Source organism: Dipodomys merriami, unplaced genomic scaffold, assembly GCF_024711535.1.
Source record: "Dipodomys merriami isolate MVZ:Mamm:240054 unplaced genomic scaffold, mDipMer1.0.p SCAF_2868, whole genome shotgun sequence".
Classification (NCBI taxonomy): Eukaryota; Metazoa; Chordata; class Mammalia; order Rodentia; family Heteromyidae; genus Dipodomys; species Dipodomys merriami.
Window position 1 is genome coordinate 7,275 of NW_027204346.1, and position 24,616 is coordinate 31,890.

The 24,616-nt window shown below is 50.0% G+C and overlaps 2 protein-coding genes across 9 annotated transcripts; one reads left to right on the plus strand and one right to left on the minus strand.

Annotated features, from left to right (window-relative positions):
- Nucleotides 1–626: 626 nt before the first annotated feature.
- Nucleotides 627–16,421, minus strand: LOC138838660 (streptococcal hemagglutinin-like). Of its 8 annotated transcripts, none has more exons than XM_070038053.1 (4): nucleotides 16,183–16,421; nucleotides 13,757–13,875; nucleotides 12,996–13,057; nucleotides 627–3,818 (listed from the first exon to the last, which is right to left on the minus strand). In XM_070038053.1, the coding sequence occupies exons 1-3, from the start codon at nucleotides 16,389–16,391 to the stop codon at nucleotides 13,035–13,037; spliced, it is 351 nt and encodes a 116-aa protein (XP_069894154.1). In that variant the 5' UTR covers nucleotides 16,392–16,421; the 3' UTR covers nucleotides 627–3,818; nucleotides 12,996–13,034. The 8 variants fall into 8 exon arrangements, with proteins under 8 accessions (XP_069894154.1, XP_069894149.1, XP_069894148.1 ...); XM_070038048.1 differs by lacking the exon at nucleotides 12,996–13,057 and adding an exon at nucleotides 4,958–5,132 and having other exon boundaries at nucleotides 16,183–16,401; XM_070038047.1 differs by having other exon boundaries at nucleotides 16,183–16,400.
- Nucleotides 16,422–16,478: 57 nt separating this feature from the next.
- On the plus strand, nucleotides 16,479–23,019 carry LOC138838659 (pseudouridine-5'-phosphatase-like). Its single transcript, XM_070038045.1, has 4 exons — nucleotides 16,479–16,502; nucleotides 16,556–16,733; nucleotides 20,886–21,121; nucleotides 22,718–23,019. The coding sequence occupies exons 1-4, from the start codon at nucleotides 16,479–16,481 to the stop codon at nucleotides 22,853–22,855; spliced, it is 576 nt and encodes a 191-aa protein (XP_069894146.1). The 3' UTR covers nucleotides 22,856–23,019.
- Nucleotides 23,020–24,616: the final 1,597 nt, after the last annotated feature.

Here is a 24,616-nt window from a genome sequence, read left to right on the forward strand (position 1 = left end):
GACCATGACACCCTGCACCCCTAAGGTGGGTTTTCCATTACCTCTGGGCCCTGGGACCCTGGTACCCCAGATTCCTGTGACCTGTGACCCCTGCACCCCCTGAACTCTGCACCCCAGGACCTTTGCTCCCTGGGCTTTTCCCCTCTGAACTTGGGGGAACCTAGGACCCAGGACCCCCGTGACAGATGCCTTCCCTCACCCCCCAGATTGGTGACCTCTGATCCCTGCACCCCTGAACTTCCCATTCCCCCTCTTCCTGACTCCCTCACCCCTGAACTTTGCACCCCAGGACCTTGGCTCCCTGATCTTGCCCATGTCCCAGGTGTCCGCCCTCCCCTGACCTCTGTCTCCCCCCTCCTTGACCTTTGAACTCCTTTGCTGGCTGCACCCCAGGACCTTTGCTCTCTGGGCCTTTGACCCCCTCTTCCCAGGAATCCTTGTGCTTTCCCCCAATGAACTTTGGGGTCCTGGGAACCCCAGGATTGACCATGTTTCCCCCTGCATCTCCCTGACCCCTAACCTCTCCTCCTTGACCCCCAGAACCCCCAAATCCCTACACCTCCCCCTTTCCCCCCTCCCAGGATCCCCTGTACCCCAAGATCCCCTCACCCCCCTCCACCCCTCGTCCAGGCCCCCTCACCTGGTCTGTCTGTCTGTCTGTCTGTCTCTCTGTCCTGTGTCTCCAGACAGCACAGCACAGCTTGCGGGCTCCTCTTTTATCCGCCCAGGCCCAGATGTCCCCACCCCGCCACGCTGCGGCCTGAGCCTCAGCTCCGCCCCACACAGCCTGGGCTGAGGGGGGGTGTCAGTGGGAAAAGGAGGGAGGGGAAGCAGGGAAGAAAAAGAGGGGGTGGGGGTCGGGGAGAGGGGGATGGGGAGACCCTGAATCCCCCCCACCAGGCCAGGCGGGGAAGGGGGGGATGCTGGGGAGGGGGAGGGAGAAACGGCCGAAGAGAAAGTTCTGGAAGGAAAGAGAGAGGAGGAGGAGGAGGAGGAGGGGAGAGGAAGGGGAAAAGGCCGGACCTGTGGGGTGGGGGGCACAGAGCTGAGAAAGAGGGGGTGTGGGGGGGCGGGGGAGGAGGGGGATAGACAGACAGACAGACAGAGAGGAAACGCAGCCAGAAAGACAGAGGAATGGAGTCAGAGACAGACACACAGACAGACACACAGATAGACAGAGAGAGACAGAGAGACAGAGACAGACAGACACACAGACAGGCAGATAAACAGGGACAGACACACAGACAGACAGAGAGGGAAAAATAGACAGACACAGAGAGACAGACAGAGAGATACAGACATACAAATAGACAGACAGACAGAGACAGACAGACAGAGACAGACAGACAGACAGACACAGAGAGAGATGAACAGACAGACAGACTCAGAGAGACAGAGACAGACAGAGAGAATGACAGATGGACAGACAGAGACAGAGAGACAAAACACAGACAGAAACAGATAAACAGAGAGAGACAGAGACACAGAGAGACACACAGACAGAGAGAGATGGAGAGACAGACACAAATACAGAGAAACACAAGAGACAGACAGACACACAGAGAGGCAGATGAACAGGGACAGACACAGACAGAGAGAGAAAAATAGACAGACAGACAGAGAGATATAGACAAATCTAGAGACAGACAGAGACACACAGAGAGATACAGACAGATAAATATAGAGACAGACAGACAGAGACAGAGAGAGAGACAGACAGACACAGAGACAGAGAGAGAGAGATGAACAGAGACAGACATGGACAGAGAGACAGACACAGAGACAGACAGACACAGATAGACAGAGACAAACAGATACAGAGACAGACGGACACAGAGAATGACAGATGGACAGACAGAGACAGAGACAAACAGACAGAGAGAGACAGATGAACACAGACAGACAGACTCACAGACATAGACAGACAGATGGACACAGAGAGACAGAGACAAATACAGAGAAACACAAGAGACAGACAGATACACAGAGAGGTAGATGAACACGGACAGACACACAGACAGAAACAGAAAAATAGACACAGAGCGATAGGCAGAGAGATACAGACAGACAGACACAGAGAGACAGATGAACAGAGACAGACATACAGAGACAGACATGGACATAGAGATAGACAAAGAGACAAATAGAGACCGAGAGACACACAGACAGGGACAGACAGACAGACAAAGAGACAGAGACAAATATATAGAGAGAAACACAGAGAGACAGATGAACAGAGACAGTCAGACACAGAGAGAGACAGACACACAGATAGAGAAAGACAGAGACAGACAGACAAACACACAGATACAGGGACAGACAGACAGAGACACAGACACAAACACAGAAAAATGGAGTCAGAGACAGACAGACAGACCCAGAAAGAGACAGAGAGACAGACAGACAGACACAGACAGAGACAGACAAATGGACAGAGAGACAGACAGACACAGACAGATAACCAGAGACAGACAGACACAGACAAAGACACAAATGGACATAGAGACAGAAAGACAGACACAGAGATAAACAGACCGACGGAGAAACAGACAGACAGAAAGTCACAAAGAGAAATAGAGACAGACAGAAATAGAGATAGACAGACAGACAGACAGACACAGAGAGACAGATGAACAGAGACAGACAGACAGACAGACAGACAGAGAAATAGACAGAGAAACAGACAGAGACAGATGGACAGACAAATGGACAGACAGAGGCAGACAGAGAGACAGACAAATGGACAGACACAGAGAGACACAGAGTCAGACAGGGACAGACAGACGTACAGACAGAACCATAGAGACAGAGAAACGGTAAAAGAGAAAAAAGGAGTCAGAGACAGACAGACGGATGGACAGACAGACAGAGACAAATACAGAGTGAGACATAGACAGAGAGACAAACGGACAGAGACAGATAGAGATTGAGACACACAGAGACAGACAGACAGATGAAGACAGACAGACACACAGAGAGACCGACAGACGAACAGACAGAGACAGACACAGAAAAATACAGAGAAACACAGAGACAGACAGACAGACACACAGAGACAGATGAACAGACACAAACAGAAACAGACAGAAAAATGGAGTCAGAGACAGACAGACAGACAGACAGAGACAGAAAGAGACAGAGACAGACATAGCTAGCCAGACAAACAGATGAACAGAGGCAGAGACAGACAGACAGAGACAGACAGACAGACAGATACAGAGACAGACACACAGAGACATAGAGACAAATGGACAGAGACAGAGTGACAGACAAACAGACTGCAAAACAGAAAGAGACACAGAGACAGACAGAGACAGAAATACAGAGACTCACAGAGACAGACAGAAAGACATAAGAAGGAAGGAAGGAGAGAAGGAGGGAAGGAAGGAAGGAGGGAAGAAGTGGAGGGAATGAAGGAAGGAGGGAAGGAAGGAAGGAGGGAAGGAGTGGAGGGAACAAAGGAAGGAAGGAAGGAAGGAAGGAAGGAAGGAAGGAGTGGAGGGAAGGAAGGAAGGAAGGAAGGAAGGAAGGAGGGAAGGAATGAAGAAAGGAAGGAGGGAAGGAGGGAAGGAAGGAAGGAAGGAAGGAGGGAAGGAAGGAAGGAAGGAGGGAAGGAAGGAAGGAAGGAAGGAGGGAGGGAAGGAAGGAAGGAAGGAAGGAAGAGGAGGAAGGAAGGAAGAGGAGGAAGAGGAGGAGGTGGAGCAGCAGCAGCCACAGTGGGAGGAGGAGGCGCAGGCTTTTCCCACATCTTGGTCTCATTTCCTGCTAATTCCTTCCAGATGTTTCCAGCTTCCTCCAGGCCATGATTCATGCGGGGCCTGCAGGAGAAAAAAAGCCACAGCAGCAGAGGCTTCCAGTTTCCCTGCGCCCCTCCTCCCCCCACCCAGCTGCTGTTCCACGTTGCACACAGGAAGGGAAGGACTCAGCCATCAGCACCCAGCATGGGTGCTGTGGGCCCCGAGCTCGGTGCTTCTCCTAGGCCCTGGGTTGGACCAGGGAGGAAGGAAGGAAGGAAGGAAGGAAGGAAGGAAGGAAGGAAGGAAGGAAGGAAGGAAGGAAGGAAGGAAGGAAGGAAGGGAAGGAAGGAGGGAAGGATTGGAGGGAAGGAAGGAGGGAGGAAGGAAGGAGGGAAGGAAGGAGGGAAGGATTGGAGGGAAGGAAGGAAGGAGGGAAGGAGGAAAGGAAAGAAGGAGGGAAGGAGGGAAGGAAGGAGGGAAGGAAGGAAGGAAGGAGGGAAGGAGGGAAGGAAGGAAGGAAAGAAGGAAGGAGGGGAGGGAAGGAAGGAAGGAAGGAAGGAAGGAAGGAAGGAAGGAAGGAAGGAGGACAGGAGAGAAGGAAGGAGGGAAGGAAGGAAGGAAGGAAGGAGAGGAGGAGGGAAGGATTGGAGACAAGGAAAGAAGGAAGAAGGGAAGGATTGGACACAGGAAAGGAAGGAAGAAAGGAAGGAAGGAGGGAAGGAAGGAAAGAAGGAAGGAAGGAAGGAAGGAAGGAAGGAAGGAAGGAAGGAAGAAGGGAAAGCTCCAATTTTAAGACATACTCATACCATTTGCAACATACTCATACCATTTGCGACATACTTAAACTTTCTGAGGTTTGTCTTTTTTCCCTTTTTTTTTTAAACAATTAAAGACAATCCTTACTTTTTAAATCCTTTCTTATCTAAAGGGGATACTAATTTTTCCCCAATTTCCTTTCCAAGGCTTTCTTTACTACCCCCCTCTCCTTTACAATTTTTTTCCCAAGGCTTTCTTTACTACCCCCCTCTCCTTTACAATTTTCATTGATAACATACTCAAGTCATTACCATACCAGAGCCAAACTAGGCTGTGACCATAGAGTGGATTTCCAGTCACTATGCACTGAAGTGCCTAAGACAAGCAAGACAGGGATATCTTTGTCCCCAATATCCACTGTGGGAAGACAGGGTTTCTGGATATCACCCAAAAGAATGTCTCACAAGATCTTAGATATAGCAGCAGTCAACCAGGAAGCAGACTCAGGTGATGGAATCAGGCAGGAGTTCCTCCAGGTGGCTGTCAGGCCGTCGTTGAACTTTACCCATTAGGGTATGCAGCAACAGCAGCAGCAGGATCTCTCAGTGGCTCCAAGGGACTGTCACACCTCATGCTGGGCTGTAAATTTTTACACAGACTGGTTAAAGATACATTGCATAGGCTTGGCAGGCTTTGATCCTGCTGGTTTTTAAGATCTTCAAACAATAGTCCGGGACAATTTACCAAAATCACAACTTTTTTTTACTAACCAGATGCAGTCTCCATACCTTGCACACCGACAACTGTTAACACTGTTTTTTATGCCTTTTTTTTTTGCCTCATTTTTCCAAAATTTCTGACTCCGGACCCTTGATCTTAAAAAGGGGGTAGAAGGGCGAAGGTCCATCTTCTGTAACTTCTTCAAGCTGACTTCAGGGGCGTTGATCCTACCTAGCCAGGAACCTATAACCTTAGCCTATTTTACAAAGAGGCCATCAGGGTTAGATGTCATTTAGAACAATATTTAACTTTTGACAACTGCACAGACCTTTTCTCCGGCTACAGCAGTGTAGCTTGTTTAGCACCCTGGTTTGCAAAAACATCTTTCTCGATGGCTTAGGAATGTGATCTCTAAAGATCCCAACAATGCCTAAATTACCTTTGCAGGCCTTTAGACAGATATCAATAGAAACACACTCTCGGGTTTATAAACTTTTTTCTGAGCAGATGAACTTCATGTAGCTGATGTCAGCTCAATAGTTACTGTCAATTAAAGCACATAAAGGGGTTGAGATTTAAACTATCCCCCACATTTTAGAACATTAGCTTTTTATTATCACAGAGGACTGGCAAGTTCCTGTCCCTTACAAGGTAGTCATGAACATTAGGCATGCTTTTAAACTATCTTCCTATGACCTCCCGGCTCTGACCAGTTTTGAAGGGCCACGCACAAATGACTCTAGGATCTGACATTTCTGCCATCCAAGCAGTGGCTTACTGCCTCTGGATGCTCCTCCATTGCTTTTGTCCCAGGAGTGTCTTCTCCACATTTGGATAAATGCCTCATCGGCATTTCCCTTTAGCTGGTCGCTGGACTTGAACTCGGGGCCTAAGCACTGTCCCTCAGCTCTACAGCTCAAGGCTAGCACTCTGCCACTTTGAGTACCAGACTCGGGGCTTGAATGCTGTCCCCTAACTCTTCAGTCCAGGGCTAGTACTCTGCCACTGTGAGTCTCGAGCTTGGGGCTTGAGTACTGTCCCCTGACTCTTCAGTCCAGGGCTAGTACTCTGCTGGCTGAATAGAGGTGACAGTCTCACAGGAACCTTTTTGTGCCTGGGCTGGCTTTGAACCAGTTTGCAGATCAGTGAGTCTTATAAAAGGCCATTTTACTCCAATTAAAAGCAACAAGGTGGTCAACATAGAAGTAGCTTTTAAGCATGCTCTTACCTGAAACTTGTTAAGAGCCAAAGTTACATCTGACAAACTTTTAAGAATCCTCTGTGCTTTGCTCTGGGCTTGCTGGAAACTTATAAAAACCTATAAGAGCAAACTAGAATAGCAATCATTTTGATAATCCTAATTTTTTTCCTTCTTTGTGCACATTGAGGCCAATGTCAAGAACAATTTTACATTTAAACTTTATACCCAAAAATCCATTCCCTATTTTTTTAAAAACCTCCTATTAATCACCTTTAATATTTTATACTTTAGTTTTTATTTGCATTTTATAAAAAACCTCTTAAAATCTTGAGGCCAAGTGTCACTCATTGTCTCGGCTGCTTGTTTGTACACATTAAAACTTTTAAACTCAAATGACAATTTTTCCTTAATGCAAGAATTACAGTCACCTTCACTATACCACAAAGCTAGATTTAACACCTTTATAACTTCCTAATTGTAAAACATCCTAATTGTAAAACATTAAAAGCAAGTCACATTATACAAATAACTTTTTAACCCTCTTTTTAAGGCCTTTTTAATTTTAATGTTAACATATTTAAGGGGATGTTTTAGCAATACTAATCAGATCATTACATCACTTATTTTAACCATCATGTTTTCAGTGTCTGTCTGCAGGGAAAAGAGAGAACAAAGATGGGCCACTCAGCCCCTTCTATGGAATGGGTACGCACCCAATCCGACTCTTTAGGGTTAGATGAACTGCGTTTGTGCCAGCTTGCCCTCTTTCACCATGTGTGGACTCCTCCCAGGGCCTGTCCCACCATGCATGTCCAGCTGAACTGCACTTCTGCCTGTTCAGCCCTCACCCCTAAAGATAGGTCTTCTGTTGGCTTCTAGTTTTTCCTTTTCTTTTTTTTTTTTTAATTTAATTTTATTTTATTTGAGAACATACTGTACAGAGGTGCTACAATTACATGGGCAGGATAATGCATACATTTCTTACCACGCATTGCAGCCTCCTCCTTTGTTTACCCTTCACCTCCCTTCCCCGCCTCCCCCCTCCCCCTACCCAATTATACCCCCCTCCCCCCACCACACCAACATTGTAAAGCTGGTTTTGACATGACATTTTGTACTTCTCATTGTTGCAACAGGTCCACCTGAATCCTTAAACGACTTGTTTGTCCCCATCTCCTCCACATGTTATACTGACATCAAATATAGTGAAAGCGGGGGTTACATTGTGGGGGAGGGACATACAAAGCAACAAAGAAATAATCTTATAAATGCGTTAGAAACACATGCATGAAAGAAACGAAAACATTAAAATACATATTTAAGGGTTCATTTTCCTAACATCACATTATCTGACCTTTTCCGCTTGACTCATACCTATACTAGATATTGCAAATAAGGGAAACCATGGGACCTATGCTTCTTTGGGCCTGGCTTACTTCACTTAATATAATTTTTTCCAAACCTTTCCATTTCCTAACAAATGGGGAAATGTCATTCTTTCTGATGGAGGCATAGAATTCCATTGTGTATATATACCACATTTTCTTGATCCATTCATCTACTGAGGGGCATCTGGGTTGGTTCCATATCTTAGCTATGGTAAATATGCTGCAATAAACATAGGTGTGCTGGTAGCTTTAGTGTGGTCTTGTTTGTATACATTTGGGTAAATGCCCAAAAGTGGGATTGCTGGATCATAGGGGAGATCTATGTGAAGTCTTTTGAGGAACCTCCATACTGCTTTCCAAAGTGGTTGAACAAGTTTACATTCCCACCAACAATGAAGTAAGGTTCCTTTCTGTCCACATCCCCTCCAGCATCTGTTGTTGTTAGAGTTCTTGATTTTTGCTGTTCTAACTGGAGTGAGGTGATATCTCAATGTTGTTTTGATTTGCATTTCTTTTATGGCTAGGGATGTTGAACATTTCTTCATGTGTCTATTGGCCATCCTTCTTTCTTCTTCAGAGAAGCTTCTCTTTAAGTCTTTCGCCCACTTATTTATTGGGCAGTTGTTTCTTTGAGGATTTGTTGTTGGGGGATTTAATTTTTTGAGTTCCAAGTATATTTTAGATATGAGACCCTTGTCCGTTGTATGGCTAGTAAAGATCTTCTCCCAATCGGTGGGCTTTCTATTGATCTTGGTAGCTATATCATTTGCCCTGCAGAGGCTCTGCAACCTTATGCAATCCCATTTGTCCAACCTTTCTTTGATTTGTTGTGCTTCCGGGTCTCTATTCAGAAAATTTCGGCCTGAGCCAAGGAGACCTAGGGTTTCTCCTATTCCATCCTGTAATGTTTTCAGAGTGTCTGCTTTGACTTCAAGGTCTTTGATCCATTTGGAGTTGATTCTGGTGCAGGGTGATATATAAGGATCTAGCTTTAGTTTTCTACATGTAGTTAACCAATTTTGCCAGCACCATTTACTGAAGAGGCTGTCTTTCTTCCATTCTATTGTTTTAGCTTCCTTATCGAAGATTAGATGGCTATAGGTCTGTAGGTTCATTTCTGGGTTTTCAATTCTATTCCATTGGTCCTGAGTCTGTTCTTATGCCAATACCAAGCTGTTTTGATTAGTATGGCTTTATAGTAGAGTTTGAAATTTGGTATTGATATTCCTCCAGCAGTGTTCTTTCCGTTGAGGAGCGTTTTTGCTATTCGGGGTCTTTTATTGTTCCATATGAATTTTTGGATTGCCTCTTCTATTTCCTTGAAGAATGAGGGTGGAATTTTGATAGGTATCGCTTTGAATTTGTAGATAGCCTTGGGAAGTAATGCCATTTTCACGATGTTAATCTTGCCAATCCAGGAGCATGGGAGGTTTTGCCATTTTTTAAGTTCTGTGTTGATTTCCTTTTTCAAGATTTTAAAGTTTTCATCATAGAGGTCCTTCACTTCTTTGGTTAAGTTAATTCCTAGGTATTTTATTTTTTGTGGGGCTATTACAAATGGAGTTGCTTTCCTAATTTCAGCCACACTTTTAGTTTTTCCTTTTCTTATCTCTTGGTTCTTGAATGAAATACACAGTTTTTAGACAGACAGAACAAGTAACATCTTTGACAGTGTTAAACTAACCTTTACATTTAAATTTTTAATATTTATCCCAAATTTTAGCCAAGGGAACTAGATCCCAAACAGCCAATGCATTTTTGTTAAGCCAGATAACTTGATTACAGTATAAACAGTCTTATGCATTTTAAAACATTAGTTTTTAAAATACCAGATTTCCTAATTTGCAAGTTAAAGAATCTTTAAAAAGCCATTTAAAACAATGTGAAGATTTTTTTTTTTTAGAATTTTTGGTAATGTCCAAACCTCATAACCTTTTGAATTTTAAATTTAAACTCACCCAATTGTTACAGCATGCTGACAATTTTTATCTTTGAACACGTTCACAGACACACACACAAAACACTCACACAGATCTTAAAGCACCCAAAAAATCAAAATCAGTCATACATACACCTTTTAAAGTTTTTAAACAAAAATTTAAGACAGTATTTCTTTTAAACTAGGTACCTTTGTTGGGCTTTATTTTTCCAGAGCTTGCTTATCTAGCAAGGCAATTCACTAATTAGTCTCTTTGAATCCCTTCTGTTGGAGGAGGGCTGGGGGAGGGGGTCACCTGAAACTAAACTAGCCAGTTTTTTTTTTAATCCAATTTTAGACAAGAGCACTTTACAAATTGTTACATTGTCAGGACTAGCTGAAAAAGTCCAAACTAGGCACACAGCCTTCTACACCCTCCCTGCTGGCAGCCTCCACAAGGAGAAAATGCAGCCTGAGGCTTGAAGGGAACCAAACTAGCCCAGTAACCTTCCATGCCTCAAAGGAGGGTGGGCATAGCAGGTCTGTGACTGAGCCCAGCTGGAACTTTTATTTCCCCAGAGATGTTCAAATAAATAAATAACAAAAACACAGATAAACACAAAAACCAAGGATCCACATTTAAAACTGGTACCAATTTTAAAACAGAACTAGACAAGAACTGAAGGCTGAGTTGGCAAATAATGGGCCCCAGTTTATCCCTACCGGAACTCTGTGCTGTTCTCACTCAGCAAGCTGAATCCAGAGTCTGCTGGGTGAGCCTGCCACACTCACCCAGAACTTCCCTACCCCAGAAAACATAAAACAAACACATACTAAAGTTAACAAGACAAACAAGTGGCCACAAAGACAAAATCAAGTCTCAGTGAATGGGGTGACATCTCACCACCATTCACTTACCAGGGAACTCAACACCCCTACTCACCTCGGGAGGATTTTTCTCTTAGATTCCTGCAGACGTTGACCCAGGGGCCTTCCAAGGCAGAGGAGAATTGCCAGTCATCTTGGGGCAAGGGAAAGAAGTCCCTAGCAGCCATCCCCTCAGACTGACAGGTTCTCCCCCACGTTTAGACCCCCCCGAGCCAAGGCCCGAGGCTGAGATCTAACTGAGGCCACTCGCAGGTGGTCAGTGGCAGATTCATAATTGACAAACAAGCAAGTTACAAAAGCAGAACCAGCGGTTTTTGTTTTTAAACGAACTAGGACAAGGTCTCAGGTGTCCTAGAGTGACTCGCTTGTTGACCCATTTCCTTGAAAGTCACAAAACAAACACCAAAGAAAATTAATGTCAGACAGACACAGACAAGACTAGACAAACGCCGCGCGGTCCCCGAGTGAGCACAAATGAGGAGAGAAACTTCAGAAGGGAGAGGCCGGCCGTGCCTTAACTCCCCCAAACACAGAGACACTCGGATCTCATCCCCCCTCCACGCGACCCTGGAGTAGGACTCCAGGGCGGGACTAGGGTAGTGGGCACGTCTGCTTTTCCCTCTAGTCCACCACAAATTCACGCACCCTGGGGTAGAAGCCCAGGGTGGGACCAGGGTAGTGGGCACGTCTGCTTTCCCTCTGGTCCACCACACACGTCCTGTACAGGCACTTTTGGATCCCCAAAACATAAAACGAACACGACAAACACGAAAGACAAGAGCTCTATCTTACCTCCTGCCGGTCCTGGAATCTGGGGTTTGGGGGCGCCTGGTTCCCGGCCAATGCACCAAATGAAAGACCCTAGCCCCCTAGGATACTTTCGTCAACGGGAGGGCGCCCCAGAAAACTCAGACTCCAGGCCGGGAGATGCAATAAGCAAGAGGAGTTTATTTGACATTTGCGCAAACCGACTGTCTGTCCCGAGCAGACAGGGAGCCCCGAGCAGCGGTTACAAGCCTTTTTTTAAAGGCAAAAACCACAAGATTAATGCATAACACAAAGCATCCCATGATTGGTCCATTTAAAGGTCATCATATATGCCAACAATCACCTTGCCACTCAGGAAATTTTGTAACACTCTTTGTAAAATGACTGGCCCATGGTTGGTTTAAAGGGGGGGTTACATGGTTACAGGCCTATGATTGGTTGACACTTGGCTTAGCTTGTGGTCTTGCCAGGTGGTCGTTATCTCAAGGTCCTGTCTGGGGAATTTCTAAATGGGAACTGTCTGTTCTTTATCTACGACCACTGACCTTGTCCTGGGGCCGGCATCTGGTCCCTGAAACTTCTTAACTCATTTCTGGGAAGGGAAGGGTCAATGCTAGCGTAAGCAAGTTTACAGAAGCAGAATCAGCAGTTAGCAAGTTAGTAATGGTAATGGTCAATTTTTAATCTTTCAGAGGGAAGGAAGGAAGGAGGGAAGGAGGGAAGGATTAGAAAGAAGGAAGGAGGGAAGGAAGGAAGGAGGGAAGGAAGGAAGGATTGGAGGGAAGGAAGAAGGAAGGAAGAAAGGAAGGAAGGAAGGAGTGAAGGAAGGAAGGAAGGAGGGAGGGAGGGAGGGAAGGAAGGAAGGAAGGAAGGAAGAAAGGATAGAGGGAAGGAAGGAAGGATTGGAAGTAAGGAAGGAGGGAAGGATTGGAGGGAAGGAAGGAGGAAGGAAGGAAGGAAGGAAGGAGTGAAGGAAGGAAGGATTGGAGGGAAGGAAGGAGGAAGGAAGGAAGGAAGGAGGGAAGGAAGGAAGGAAGAAGGGAAGGAAGGAGGAAGGAAGGAGGAAGGAAGGAAGGAAGGAAGGAAGGAAGGAAGGAAGGAAGGAAGGAAGGAAGGAAGGAGGGAAGGAAGGAAGAAAGGATGGAGGGAAGCAAGGATTGGAAGGAGGGAAGGAAGGAGGGAATTCATTCATTCATAATTCATTTCCTCCATTCCCCCTCCCCCTCCCCCCTTCCAGGAAGTGTTGGGCGGATTTCCAGGCGTTGAGAAGAGGAAGCCATTGGCTGGGTTCTGGTTGAGTCTGACACACAGGAAATCCATCAGCAATTTGTCCCAGAAGCTTCTAGAAGCTTGGTTGGGGCGGGGGAAAGGGAAAGACAAGACCATGCACATGAGCTAATCATAATAAATCAACAACAACAACAACAAGAACAAGAATAGTCAAGGGACCCTGGACCAGTCACCGCAAAGGATCATGGGAAGGGGTGATGTCATCATCCATCCTCAACTTCTCCCATGGAGGAGAATCCCAAGGGATGAACGCAACTGGGTCCCAGATGTTGGGGAGAATGGTGGGGAGGAAATAGAAACCAGCCCCAGCCCTGGCTTCTTTCTAGAACCTTCCATGGGTTGTCCTGGAAGCGTCTCAAGTCCTTAGATCAAACAGATCCCCTGGGAAAACCTATCATCAATAGACCATGAGAGGATCAGTATCAATACCAACACCAATACCAATATCATCAATACCCTCCTTCCCTCCCCCCCTCCCCCCCAAAATCATTCCTGGGCCAAAGAAGGGGGGTGGGAGGGTTGGGGTGTGTCTGAGTGGAGGGAACGCCTGCCTGGGGAATGTGCTGAGTTATTCTGAAACCTGGAACTTTCTGGGACCTTCTGGAACCTTGGGGGAACTTTCTGGAACTTTCTGGATGGATGGATGGTGGATGGATGAGTGGATGGATGGGTGGGTGGATGGATGGATGGGTGGATGGGTGGATGGATGGATGGGTGGATGGATGGATAGGTGGATGGGTGGCTGGATGGGTGGCTGGATGAGTGGATGGGTGGATGGGTGGATGGATGGATGAGTGGATGGATGGATGGGTGGGTGGATGGATGGAGGATCGATGGGTGGATGGATGGGTGGGTGGATGGGTGGGTGGATGGATGGATGGGTGGATGGATGGGTGGATGGATGGATGGGTGGATGGATAGGTGGATGGATGGATAGGTGGGTGGATGGATGAGTGGATGGATGGATGGCTGGATGGATGGGTAAATGGATGGATGGATGGGTGGATGGATGGATGGGTGGATGGATGGGTGGATGGATGGATGGAAGGATGGATGGATGGGCGGCCCCCATCATTGCTGGTCCGCTCACCTGCAGGTAGGCCAGTGCGCACAGGATCTTGGCGGGCGCGCAGGTAGCTGAGGAGTTTGCCACCAGGCACGTAGTCCATCATCCTGTACAACCAGCGGTCATCGCGCCACGTGGAGAACCTGGGATGGGGTCAGGGGGAGGGAAAGGACACACACGTGAGGTGCTAGGTGCTTGCTGATTATCCAGAGTCCCTGTGGGGAAGTGCTGGGTGCTTGGTACCTGTCCTGAGTTAGTAATAGGCAGGTGCTGGGTGCTTGGTACCTGACTTATGTAAACAGTAGGGAGGTGCTGGGTGTGAAGTTCCGTTCCTGGGTCACCATGGGGAGGTGCTGGGTGCTTAGTTCCTATCCGTGGTCTCCATGGAGAGGTGCTGAATGCTTAGGCTCAGTCCTTGTTCCCCAGGTGGTGGTGCTGGGTGCTTAGTTCCAGTTCTGGGTTACTCTGAGGAGGTGCTGGTTGCTTAGTCCCTGTCCTGGGTCATCATGGGATGGTGCTAGGTTCTCAGTACCTCCCCTGGGTCACCATGGAGAGGTGCTGGGTGCTTAGTCCCAGCCCTGGGTCATCATAGGATGGTGCTGGGTGCTTAGTCCTGGTCCTGGGTTACTCTGAGGAGGTGCTGGTTGCTTAGTCCCAGCCCTGAGTCGTCATGGGATGGTGCTGGGTGCTTGGGAATCATCCTAGGTCACTATGATGAGGTGTTGGGTGCTTAGTCCCAGCCCTGGGTTACTATGGGGTGGTGCTGGGTGCTTGGGGATCATCCTGGGGAGGTGCTGGGTGCTTAGTTCCTGTCTTGGATCATTATGGGATGGTGCTGGGTGCTTGGGGGATATTGTGAGTCACTATGGGAAGGTGCTGGGTGCTTAGTCCCCACTCTGGGTCACCCTGGGATAGTGCTAGGTGCTTAGTCCCAGCCCTGGGTCATCATGGGATAGTGCTGGGTGCTTAGTCCTGGCCCTGGGTCACCATGGGGAGGTGATGGGTGCTTAGTCCTGGTCCTGGGTCACCATGGGGAGGTGCTGGGTGCTTAGTCCCTGCCCTTGGTCACCATGGGGAAGTGCTGGGTACTTACTCCTGGATCTGGGGCACCATAGGGAGGTGCTAGGTGCTCAGTCCCCATCCTGAGTCACTATGGGGAGGTGCTGGGTGCTCAGTCCCCATCCTGAGTCACTATGGGGAGGTGCTGGGTGCTTAGTCCCCACTTTGGGTCACCATGGGGAGGTGCTGGGTGCTCAGTCCCTGGGTCATCATGGGGAGGTGCTGGGTGCTCAGTCCCTCCCCTGGGTCATCATGGGGAGGTGCTGGGTACTTAGTCCTGGCCCTGGGTCACCATGGGGAGGTGCTGGGTGCTTAGACCTGGCCCTGGGTCACCATGGGGAGTTGCTGGGTGCTTAGTCCCCATCCTGGGTTACCATGGGGAGGTGCTGGGTGCTTAGTCCTGGCCCTAGGTCACCATGGGGAGGTGCTGGGTGCTTAGTCTTGGTCCTGGGTCACCATGGGCAGGTACTGGGGGCTTATTCCCCATCCTGGGTCACCATGGGGAGGTGCTGGGTGCTCAGTCCCCATTCTGGGTCACCATGGGGAGGTGCTGGGTGCTCAGTCCCCATTCTGGGTCACCATGGGGAGGTGCTGGGTGCTTACTGCTGGATCTGGGGCACCTTAGGGAGGTGCTGGGTGCTCAGTCCCCATCCTGAGTCACTATGGGGAGGTGCTGGGTGCTGAGTCCCCACTTTGGGTCACCATGGGGAGGTGCTGGGTGCTCAGTCCCTGCCCTGGGTCACCATGGAGAGGTGCTGGGTGCTCAGTCCCTGAGTCACCATGGGGAGGTGGTGGGTGCTAAGTCCCTGCCTTGGGTCACCATGGGGAGGTGCTGGGTGCTCAGTCCCCAAAGCCAGGGCACCCAACGGCCTGGTTCCTGCCAGGCCATGCCCCCCAGGCCAGCCATCCAATGGCAGCACGCCCAGGCCACGCCCTCAAAGCCAGACTACACAATAGCATCACTGTTGCCAGGCCACGCCCCCCCAGGACCAGCCGCCCAATGGCCTTACTTCCAAGTCATACCCCCAAAGCCAGGACCCTCAATAGCCTAGTTCCTGCCAGGCCATGGCCCCTAGGCCCAGCGGCCCAATGGCCTTACTTCCAAGCCACGCCCCCCAGCCCAGCCGACCAATGGCATTACGTCCAGCCGCCCAATGGTGTCTTTCCAGGCCACGCCCCCAAACCCCAGCGGCCCAATGGCCTCTGTTCCAGGCCACGCCCCCCACTGACTCTCCCGTCAGCTCCACGCCCTGCAGGCCACGCCCATCAGAAAGCCACGCCCACTGACTCTCCCGTCAGCTCCACGCCCTGCAGGCCACGCCCATCAGAAAGCCACGCCCTCCCGCGTCCCCGCCTCTTAAAGGTGCCTCGTCCCGGAGGCCTCCACGCACCGACGGTGGCCCGGGGGCCGCCCGGGTCGTCGTCCTCGGGGGTCCTGCGCGCTTCCGCTTCCGCTTCCGGATCCGGACGGCGTAGTGGTGGCCATGGCGGCGGCGGCGGCGGCGACGCTCCGCGGCCCCGCCACGGCTGCATTTCCGGGCGCGGCCGCCGGCGCCCTCGCATCGATGTCATCAGCCGGCGCCAAGACGCGGGCGCCCATGCGCGCGCTCTCGGCGGAGCGCCACTGCGCATGCACATAGGGTTAGCGGGGGAGGGGCCGAACGCTCCCAGCGGAGAGCCATTGCGCATGCGCAGAGGGTTCTTCAGCGGGGTTAGGCAGCTGGGAGGGGCTGAGCCAGCCTGCGCCAATGCGCATGCGCACAGGGTTCGTCAGCAGGGAGGGGCCTAGCGCTCCCGGCGGAGCGCCGCTGCGCACGCGTGTCTCTTGGCTGCTTGTTCCCACTGCCCTCCCGCGTGTGGACCCACGGCGCATGCGCACAGGTTGAATCGGCCGGGAGGCGCAGAGCGGACCCTGGAGGGTCGAGTTGCGCATGCGCACAGCGTGAGTCCGCCGGGAGGTGCCTAGGGGACCCCGGAGGATCGAGGTTCCGTCCGCATTGCGCATGCGCACTGGTTGAGTCGTCCGGCACCGTCCGGGCCGAGCGTGTGGTGCGTGCATGCGTGGGATTCCCTCGGTTGGTCTGGTTGGTACTGCGCATGCGTGCCACCTGGGGGGGGGAGGTCCTCCGCGCTGCACTGCGCATGCCTGAGCCAGCACGCCCCGTCCCTCCCCCCCCCTGCCCCCCCCCCCGCCGAGCAGGAACACGCATGCGTGTGCTCCCGGGCTACGGATCTGCGCATGCGCGGGATTGGGCTGCGCTGCCCTGCAACGCGCATGCGCGGTTCCCAGAGACAGACTGACAGACACAGGGACAGTGAAACAGAGTCAGACAGACACTGGGACAGAGACAGACACACAGATGGACACAGAGAGACACAGACAGATAGATGGACACAGACAGACACAGAGAAGACAGAGACATGGGCAGGCATAGACAGACAGACACAGAATGACAGACAGAGAGACAGACAGACAGAGGCAGAGCCAGACAGACAGGGAATGACAGAGAGAGACAGACACAGGCCGACAGACAGAGACGGACAGACATAGAGCAAGACAGACAGACACTGGGACAAAGACAGACAGAGACAGACACACAGATGGACACAGAGAGAGACACAGACAGATGGATAGACAGACATAGGCAGAGACAGACACAGACATAGAGAAAGACAGACAGACACAGAGAATGACAGACAGACACGAAAGACAGAGAATGACAGAGAGACAGACAGACAGACACAGACAGACAGATACTGACACAGGCAGACAAAGAAAGACAGAACGAGACCCAGACAGACACAGGAGACAGAGACAGAGAGACAAAGAGACAGACAGACACAGAAGTCAGAAGTAGACTGATGACAGACAGACAGACCGAGACAGACAAAGACAGAATGAGACAGAGACAGACAGACAGTGAGACAGACATGGACAGGCAGACCAACAGGCAGACACAGACAAGACAGACAGACAGAAAGACAGAGACAGAAGTAGACTGATAGACACAGACAGACAGACAAAGAGAGAGAACGAGACACAGACAGACTGACAGAGGAGACAGACAGAGACAGAGAGACAAAGACAGACAGACACAGACATGGACAGGTAGAGACACGCAGACCAACAGACAGACTGACAGAGGAGACAGACAAAGACAGAGACAGACAGAAGAAGACACAGACAGACAGACAGACAGAGACAGAGACAGAGCTTGACCTACTCCATTGAGGTCAGGACTTGGTTCCAAGTCACTCAAGTGTGAAAATGTTAATCCCACCCATATTTAATCAACATCCATCCACCCATCCATCATCCATCCATCCACCCACCCATCCACCTATCCATCCACCCATCTATTCACCCATCCATCCATCCATCCATCCATCCACCCATCCACCCTCTGATCCACCCATCCATCCATCCACCCATCCGTCCACCTATCCATCCATCCACCCATCCATCTATCCACCCATCCATCCACCCACCCACCCATCCATCCATCCACCCATCCATCCATCCATCCACCCATCTACCCATCTATCCACCCATCCATCCATCCACCCATCCACCCATCTATCCACCCATCCATCCATCCACCCATCCACCCATCTATCCACCCATCCATCCATCCACCCATCCATCCATCCAGCCATCCATCCATCCAGCCACCCTCCCATCCATCCACTCATCCATCCACCCACCCATCCATCCATCCATCCACCCATCCATCCATCCTCCATTGAGATGAACACTTGGGTCCAAGTCACTCAACTGTGCAAATGTTAATCCCTTCCATATTCCATCAACAGCAGGACTTGGGTCCAACTCATTCAAGTGTGCAAATGTTAATCCCTTCCCTCCTTCCTCCATGGAGAGGAGTTGGGTCCGTCACTCAATTGTGCAAATGTTAATCCCATCCGTCTGTCCTCCATCCAGATGAGGACTTGGGTCCAACTCACTGAAGTGTGCAAACGTTAATCCCACCCATATTGTATCAGGACTTGGGTCCAAGTCACTCAAATGTGTAAATGTTAATCCCATCCATATTCAATCAACATCCATCCACCCACCCATCCATCCACCCATCCACCCACCCATCCCCCATCCATCCATCCACCCTTCTATCCACCCATCTATCCATCCATCCACCCATCCGTCTATCTGTCTGTCTGTCCATCTATGCATCCATCCCTCTGTCTATCCAGGTGTCTGTCTATCTACTCTCTGTCTGTCTGTCCATTCATGGATCCATCCATCCATCTGTCTATCCACATGTCTGTCTGTCTATCTATCTACTATATCTATCCACCTATCTGTCTGTCTGTGTGTCTATCTATACATCTCTCTGTCTGTCCAACCATCCATCCATCTATCCATCTATTCATGTATCTTATCTGTGTATCTATCTATCATCTATCCATCTACCAGCCTGTCTGTCCATCCTTCTGTCCATCTGTCTATCCATCCATCTGTCCATCTGTCAGTCTGTCTGTCTGTCCATCCATCCATCTATCCATCTATTATCCATCTATCCATCTGTCTGTCTGTCCATCCATCCACCCATTTGTCTATCCATCTATCCATCTGTCAGTCTGTCTGTCTATCCATCTATCTGTCTGTCCATCCATCTGCCCATCTGTCTATCCATCTATCCATCTGTCAGTCTGTCCATCCATCCATCTACCCATCTATCAGTCTGTCTGTCTGTCCATCCATCCACCCATCTGTCTATCCGTCTTATCTATCCATCTTTCAGTCTGTCTGTCCATCCATCCATCCATCTATCTAGGTATCAGTCTGTCTGTCTGTCCATCGATCCATCCATCTAGCTAGCTATCAGTCTGTCTGTCTGTCCATCCATCCACCCATCTGTCTATCCATCTATCCATGTATCAGTCTGTCTGTCTGTCCATCCTTCCGCCCATCTGTCCATCCATCTCTCAGTCTGTCTGTCTGTCCATCCATCCGCCCATCTGTCTATCCATCCATCTATCCATCTGTCAGTCTGTCTGTCTGGGTGAAGAACTCTGAAAAGGGACAAACTTTCTAGAACCATCTCCTTTCCCCGGGCCGTTGTGTGTGTGTGTGTGTGTGTGTGTGTGTGTGTGTGTGTGTGTGTCTGTCTGTCTGTCTGTCTGTCTGTCTGTCTGTCTGTCTGTCTGTGTGTACATCCTAGACTTCACCGGTCCATCTGCCATGACCGTTGGATTCAGAACCTTCTAGAACGCGGTGCCGTCTCCACCACCCTATCTAGGACTCGCTGCCCAGTGCTCGGGACAAGATGTCATCTGCTCATACACGTGTGTGCGTGCGTGTGCGTGCATGTGGCCCGGCCGGTCGCCCTGGGTCACCATGATGATGATGATGATGATGCCCGGAGTTCACATCCTTCCTGGGTCACCATGATGATGATGATGATGATGATGATGATGATGATGATGATGATGATGATGATGATGATGATGATGGATGGATGGATGGGTGGGTGGATGGATGGATGGGTGGATGGATGGATGGATGGATGGTGGATGGATGGGTGGATGGATGAATTGATGGATGGATGGGTGGGTGGATGGGTGGATGGATGGGTTGATGGATGGGTCAATGGATGGATGGATGGATGGATGGATAGATGAGTGGATGGGTGGGTGGATGGATGGATGGATGAATGGATGGATGGGTGGATGGATGAATGGATGGATGGGTGGCTGGCTGGGTAGATGGATGGATGATGGGTGGGTGGGTGGATGGATGAGTAGATGGATGGATGGATGGATGGATGGGTAGGTGGATGGATGAGTGGATGGATGGGTGGCTGGCTGGGTAGATGGATTGATTGATGGATTGATGGATCGGTGGATGGGTGGATGGATGGATGGATGGATGAATGGATGGATAGATAGATGGATGGGTGGATGGATGGGTGGATGGATGGGTGGGTGGATGGATGGATGGATAGATAGATGGATGGGTGGATGGATGGGTGGATCGGTAGATGGATGGATGGATGGGTGGATGGATGGATTTGTGGATTTCCCCCCTAGGCCACCAAAGACCTAAGTTCTTCTCCTCCTGTCTCTCTGTCTCCAGGTGCAGAGAAGTTGATCCTCCACATACAGAAGCACAGCATCCCCTTCGCCCTGGCCACCAGCTCAGGGACTGAGGCCTACCAGGCCAAGACCAGCGCACACCGGGAGCTGTTCGGTGCCTTTCACCACATGGTGCTGGGTGATGACCCCGAGGTCAAGGCCAGCAAGCCCGCCCCGGACATCTTCCTGGCCTGCGCCCGCAGGTTCTCCGGACATCTTCCTGGCCTGCAACCGGAGGTTCTCTCCTAATCCCCCCCCCCCCCCGTCAACCAGGTAAACTGAGGCCTTGGGCCTCGGGTCCACTGCATGGACCACACACAGAGAGACACACAGACAGACAGACATGGACGGATACACAGATACACAGACCAGACAGACAGACAGCCAGACACAGAAACACACAGATAGACGCAGAGACGGACACAGAGACACAGATAGACACATGGACAAACCAGACAGACATGCAGACAGACAGACAGGCAGATAGACACACAGACTGACAGGCAGACAAACCAGATAGAGACACAGACACAGAGACAGACTCATAGACAGACAGACAGACAGACCACAGAGACACGGACAGACAGACACACTCCGATAGACAGACAGACACACTGACAGAGAGATAGACACACAGACACAGAGACCAGACAGATAGACAGACAGACAGACACAAGAGACGGGACAGACACACAGATTCACAGACCTACCAGACAGACCACAGAGACACAGACAGACAGACACACTGATAGACACACACACAGACAGATAGACAAAGACAGACGCACAGATACACAGACCATGCAGACAGACAGACAGACAGAGCACAGAGACACGGACAGACAGACACACACCAATAGACAGAGAGATAGACATACATACGCAGACAGACACACAGACAGACAGACTACAGAGACACACAAATAGGCATATAGACAGACAGACGGATACAGAGACAGACACACACAGATAGACAGACACAGAGACACTTAACCAGACACAGACAGACACACATACAGAGACAGACAGACAGACATAAGAGTCCAGACAGACAGATACACAGAACAGACCAGACAGACCGACCACAGAGACACAGACAGACAGATATAGGGACAGACAGACACACAGAGACAGACAGAGAGACATGGACAGACACACAATCACACAGACGGATGGACGGATGGAGAGACGGATGGACAGATGGCCCCAGGGGAACAGGGAGGGAGACTCCTTGGCACAGTGCTCACCTGGCCCACACCAGGCCCTGGGTGGGGGAGGCCTCGAAATCACACACAGAACATGCCAGTAGGCACGCCGTGGCTCGACGGTCATCTTCCCTCCTTCCTTCCCTCCTTCCTTCCCTCCTTCCTTCCTTCCTTCACTACTTCCTTCACTCCTTCCTTCCTTCCCTCCCTCCTTCTTTCCCTCCCTCCTTCCTTCCCTCCTTCCTTCCCTCCCTCCTTCCTTCCTTCCCTCCCTCCTTCCTTCCCTCCTTCCTTCCCTCTCTCCTTCCTTCCCTCCTTCCTTCCCTCCTTCCCTCCTTCTTTCCCTCCTTCCCTCCTTCTTTCCCTCCTTCCCTCCCTCCTTCCTTCTTTCCCTCCATCCTTCTTTCCTTCCCTCCTTCCTTCCTTCCTTCCCTCCTTCCTTCTTGTTCCTTCCCTCCATCCTTCCTTTTCATCTTTCCTTCCTTCCCTCCTTCCTTCCTTCCCTCCTTCCCTCCTTCCTTCTTTCCTTCCTTCCTTCCCCCCTTCCTTCCCTCCAACACTGGGCACCCGGCCCACCCCCCGGCCGACCTCTCACTCCGCGTGTCTCTCTCGCCCTCTGACCCCGCAGTGCCTGGTGCTGGAGGACACGCCCCACGGCATGGCGGTCGCCCAGGCAGCGGGGATGCAGGTGGTCATGGTGCGCAGCGTCCAGCTCGACCCCGAACTCAACGGCCGGGGCCACCCTGCTGCTGCCCTCCTTGGGTGACATACAACCCGAGCTCTTCAGCCTGCCCGCCTTCAACTGACCTGCGGATGGACAGACAGACAGACAGAAGGACACTGGACACAAGGCCAAGACCTGACCCATCCCAGGGCCTCCCTGACCTCTGGAAATAAAGGGAATGAACACAGGAAGTGCCTCACTGAGTCACGAGTGGATGGATGTATGGATGGGTGGGTGGATGGATGGATGGATGGATGGATGGGTGGATGGATGGATGGATGGATGGATGGGTAAATGCATGGGTGGATGGATGGGGATGGATGGGTGGATGGGTGGATGGATGGGTGGATGGATGGATGGGTGGATGGATGGATGGATGGGTGGATGGGTGGGTGGATGGATGGATGGGTGGATGGATGGGTGGATGAGTGGACCGGTGGATGGGTGGACGGATGGATAGATGGATGGGTGGATGGGTGGGTGGATGGATGGATGGGTGGACCGGTGGATGGGTGGACGGATGGATACATGGATGGGTGGATGGGTGGGTGGATGGATGGATGGGTGGATGGATGGGTGGATGGGTGGACGGTGGATGGGTGGACTGATGGGTGGGTGATGGGTAGATGGGTGGATGGATGGATGGATGGGTGGATGGGTTGATGGATGGATGGATGAATGGATGGATGCATGGGTGAATGGATGGATGGGTGGATGGATGGGTGGATGGGTGGATTAATGAGTGGATGGATGGGTGGATGGATGGGTGGATGGATGGATGGATGGATGGATGGATGGGTGGTTGGATGGATGGGTGGATGATTGGATGGATGGGTGGATGGATGGGTGGATGGTTGGATGGATGGGTGGGTGGATGGGTGGATGGTTGGATGGATGGTTGGGTGGATGGGTGGATGGATGGGTGGATGGATGGGTGGGTGGATGGGTGGATGGATGGGTGGGTGGATGGATGGCTGTTATATCCTGCCCAGGCCCCTCCACTCCCCCTCTGCCTGTGGGATTTGTTCCATTTGGTTTTGTGTCCTCTGGTGCTGCAGACGGTGGGTGATCAGCCTTGGGTCTTAAAATATCAGGCTGTGCTGAGAATAGCTCAGTCTCTTGCTCTTCAAGGCCAGGGTGGGGCTGAGGGCTGGGAATCAACTGGGTCAAGGTGAGAATAAGAGCAATAACAGTATTAACAACAACAATGACATGAATAACAATAGCAATAATAACAACAATCATAGTATGAGTAACAATAACAGCGATCATAACTATAACAATAACAATCACACATCATCCATAACAAGGAGAGTAACAATGGGAACAACAACAATCACAGCAATCATAGCAATAACAAAAACAATAATAGCCATTATAACAACCAAATAACAATAACAATGACATTAATAAGAGTAACAATAACAATAGAAGCAATAATAGCAATAACCAGAGTAATAGTAGCCATAATAACAATAACTATAACAATAACAATAATAAGTTCAATAACATCGATAATGATAACAGTAACAATAGCAATAATAACAATAACAGTAACAGTAATAACAATTACAGCAAGAATCACAATAACAGCAAAACAATAGTGATAAGAACAAAGACAACATCAATCACCATGACAGTAACAATAGTAACAATAATAATAACCATAACAGTAATCATAAAAGTAAGAGCAATAACAGCAATAATAATAATAGCAGTAATAACAGCAATCACAGTAATAATAGTCATAATAACAATAACATTAACAACAAACAATAAGAACAATAACAATAAGTATTAACA

Coding starts and splice junctions, on each gene's coding strand:
- LOC138838660 (XM_070038046.1), bottom strand. CDS start 2,123: ATGTCCATGTCTGTCTCTGTATGTCTGTCTCTGTTCATCTGTCTCTCT.
- LOC138838659 (XM_070038045.1), top strand. CDS start 16,479: ATGCGCAGAGGGTTCTTCAGCGGG. Junction 16,503..16,555: donor GCAGAGGGTTCTTCAGCGGG/GTTAGGCAGCTG, acceptor GCATGCGCACAG/GGTTCGTCAGCAGGGAGGGG. Junction 21,122..22,717: donor TTCCTGGCCTGCAACCGGAG/GTTCTCTCCTAA, acceptor CTGACCCCGCAG/TGCCTGGTGCTGGAGGACAC.